Below are 2505 nucleotides of genomic sequence, written 5' to 3' on the forward strand. Positions count from 1 at the left end.
GGGGGCGGTTGGGAGGGCTTCGCAGCCACAGAGGGGCTAGTAATTTGTGTGGGTCGACAGCTACATTGAGTGCGCTTGCGCAGGCACGCAAAGGGGGGTCCAGATGCCAGAGGAGACTAGGATGGTGCACATTTTTTGCCATAGACACAATAGATCAGATCATGGCTGGCAGACCCCCATGCTGCCGCCAGGCAAGCCCTGCCTGCTTCCCCGCCCCGCCCCTGGCCCCACCTTGAAGGTGTCGTTGCGGACAAAGTGGCGCTGGTTGTAGTCATTCCTGAACTCCTGCAGCGAGGCTTCGATCTCGACCATGTCCAGGTTGGGGTTGATCTGCTGGCTGAAGATCTGCTCCATCTCATCAAAATCGCTGGGGATGAGTGAGAAAAGTCGTGGAAGGGGTTGAGAGAAGGGATCAGTGGTGAAGTGCATGCGTTTGCAGCGGAGTTTGTGGCGGAAGTTTGAGAGGCGCCGCACACATGCAAGCGCGCATTGCAGTGGGTGGACTCGTGTGATGGCCCCTCGTGCAGTAGGCACTCCGTTTCCGTGGCGCGGCCCGCCACCCAGCGGCGCGGCTGCAAAGCGGTCTCTGGCAAGCTTTCAGCCCTTCTCACGTAGTGTAGAACCGAGGCGTCAGCAGGGTCTCGTCAGCGGCGACCTTGACGCCATCTCGCATGGTCTGTTGTGTGGAGGTGGCGTCGCGTTCAGTTGACAGGCAGTCTGGGGGAGCGGCTCTAAAAGGGTGGGGCAGGAGCCTCCACGCCGCCGCTAATGCGCATTGCGCCGCGAACTGTGCACTTCCAGTGCAACCACAATCACATCACGACCCGCACCTTGAAGCCCATATCCTCGGGGGACTCGGCAGCGGCGGCGGCGCGGGCGCGCACGACACGGCCGCGGCTGATCACCGTCGGCCGTGCGGCCTTGGCGGCCACAGGCCTGGCGGTCTGCATGTGGCATCTCAAAGCAGCCATGATCCGTGTTGGATGGCAAACGTCCCTGAGCCACTTGTTTGAAGGTCGCGGGAGTGTGTCGCGAGCAACAGCAAGCTGTATGTGACGGCTGCTCTCTGCCCGCAAAACAATTGTTGTACAGCCAATTGTTTGGCGAATCAATGAGCGTGCGGGAGCAAAAAGATCTGCGTGAGGCTTGGGAGAAGAGGGGGCGAACTCTGCGTGTCGATGTCACGTCTCAAGCTGCCGAATCCTGACCGTCGTCTTCGAGGCTGCACCCCGTCTGCACGTCTCAGCATTTCGTGTATCCTAGCCTCTATGCCGGAACGCCCCATCCTACTGTCACAGCCAATCCCTGCCGATCTCGTGGCGATGCGGAAACACCGCAACACACATGGTGACTGGCCCTTTCAGTTGCTGCAGCGCTCCGCTGTGCCTGCGCGCAAGTGTCTCAGAGCGGCGTTTTGAACCAGGTGATGCAGTGCATAAAGATGTATCGCATGATGGACCAGGTATATAGGAGGCAGGCATCCCCCACACGCTTTGTGTTCCGCTGCTTGCCACAACTGCCGTGTGAGGAGGTTCTCTGGTGACGGCCAACCCCTGTACACGCCACCCTGCAAACAAGTAGTTGTTATCATTGCTTGCATGCTCACAAGTGTCAGCATGTATTACTTGCCACCTCTGCACTGTAGGGCGTGGCCGAGACAGCACCAAGTCTGAGACACCCATTGCGTGACTCGGATCCATGAAAGTTCGGTGTGCAGCTTGTAGATCAGCATGGACATGACACAAGGGTTTGAAGAGCATTGGTAGAGGGAAGAAGTATCCCCATTTGCAAGGGTGTCGCGAGAAACAGTGGAGCTTCCATACATTCATATGGACAGTGAGCGTGGTCATGCCGCGCCTGGAGAATTGGCTCGATGCACGTCTTTTGAGATTGCCTCAGCTGACGGTGCAGTGCATGGTGATTGAGCTTGGGGAGCTGAATAGCGCGCAAGGCGTGCAACGTTTGCTCAGGACATAGCAGGAACCCACGGCCTGTTTGTGATCATGGTAATGCCAGGCTTCGGCTGACGCAGCGGCCCTGCCTTGGCGCAGCAATATGATATATATGCAGCTGTCAGCAGCCTAATACAGGGGTAAACAGGCTGGAATCCACAGGCAAGGAGGGCCAACAGTGCCAGCCACACGGCCACAGCACACCAGCCAGCCACGCGGCGGCGGCGCTGAGCGTGCGCCACGGAGGCCTGCCAACTCTGGGCATTATATTCAGATGCAAGGGTGCTGCATGTGCGCACATGAAGGCAAAAGAAATGGAAATGTGCCGCGAGCCTCTCGCGCTGGACGACAGCCTACGGCTGGGTCTGCACAAGCTAGGCCAGTCAAGGAGAGGCTTGGGGCGCCCATTGCCACGCGCGCCGAGAGCAATTCGCGGCCCTTGGACGTTTGTGGCGCCAGGGCTCTGGGACACCAGCAGTGCCCCGGCTGCGCCGCTCACCCTGCACAGCGGCTGTCGCTGTCCGCATCCTCGAGCAGCTCACAGGGCGGCTCG

At 59.4% G+C, this 2505-nt stretch overlaps 1 protein-coding gene across 1 annotated transcript in view; it reads right to left on the reverse strand.

The window, feature by feature from the left end:
- MNEG_2725 (magnesium-protoporphyrin IX monomethylester (oxidative) cyclase) overlaps nt 1–950 on the reverse strand; it is a gene marked incomplete at both ends in the record, with an annotated part of 3343 nt that extends 2393 nt beyond the window's left edge. Inside the window, 2 exons of the mRNA XM_014048801.1 lie at nt 612–676; nt 831–950. Of these exons, the coding sequence (XP_013904255.1) occupies nt 612–676; nt 831–950 (185 nt within the window). The remainder of the gene's footprint in view (nt 1–611; nt 677–830) is intronic.
- Between the last annotated feature and the right edge of the window lie 1555 nt (nt 951–2505).

The sequence above is a fragment of the Monoraphidium neglectum genome, assembly GCF_000611645.1.
Source record: "Monoraphidium neglectum strain SAG 48.87 unplaced genomic scaffold scaffold00318, whole genome shotgun sequence".
Classification (NCBI taxonomy): Eukaryota; Viridiplantae; Chlorophyta; class Chlorophyceae; order Sphaeropleales; family Selenastraceae; genus Monoraphidium; species Monoraphidium neglectum.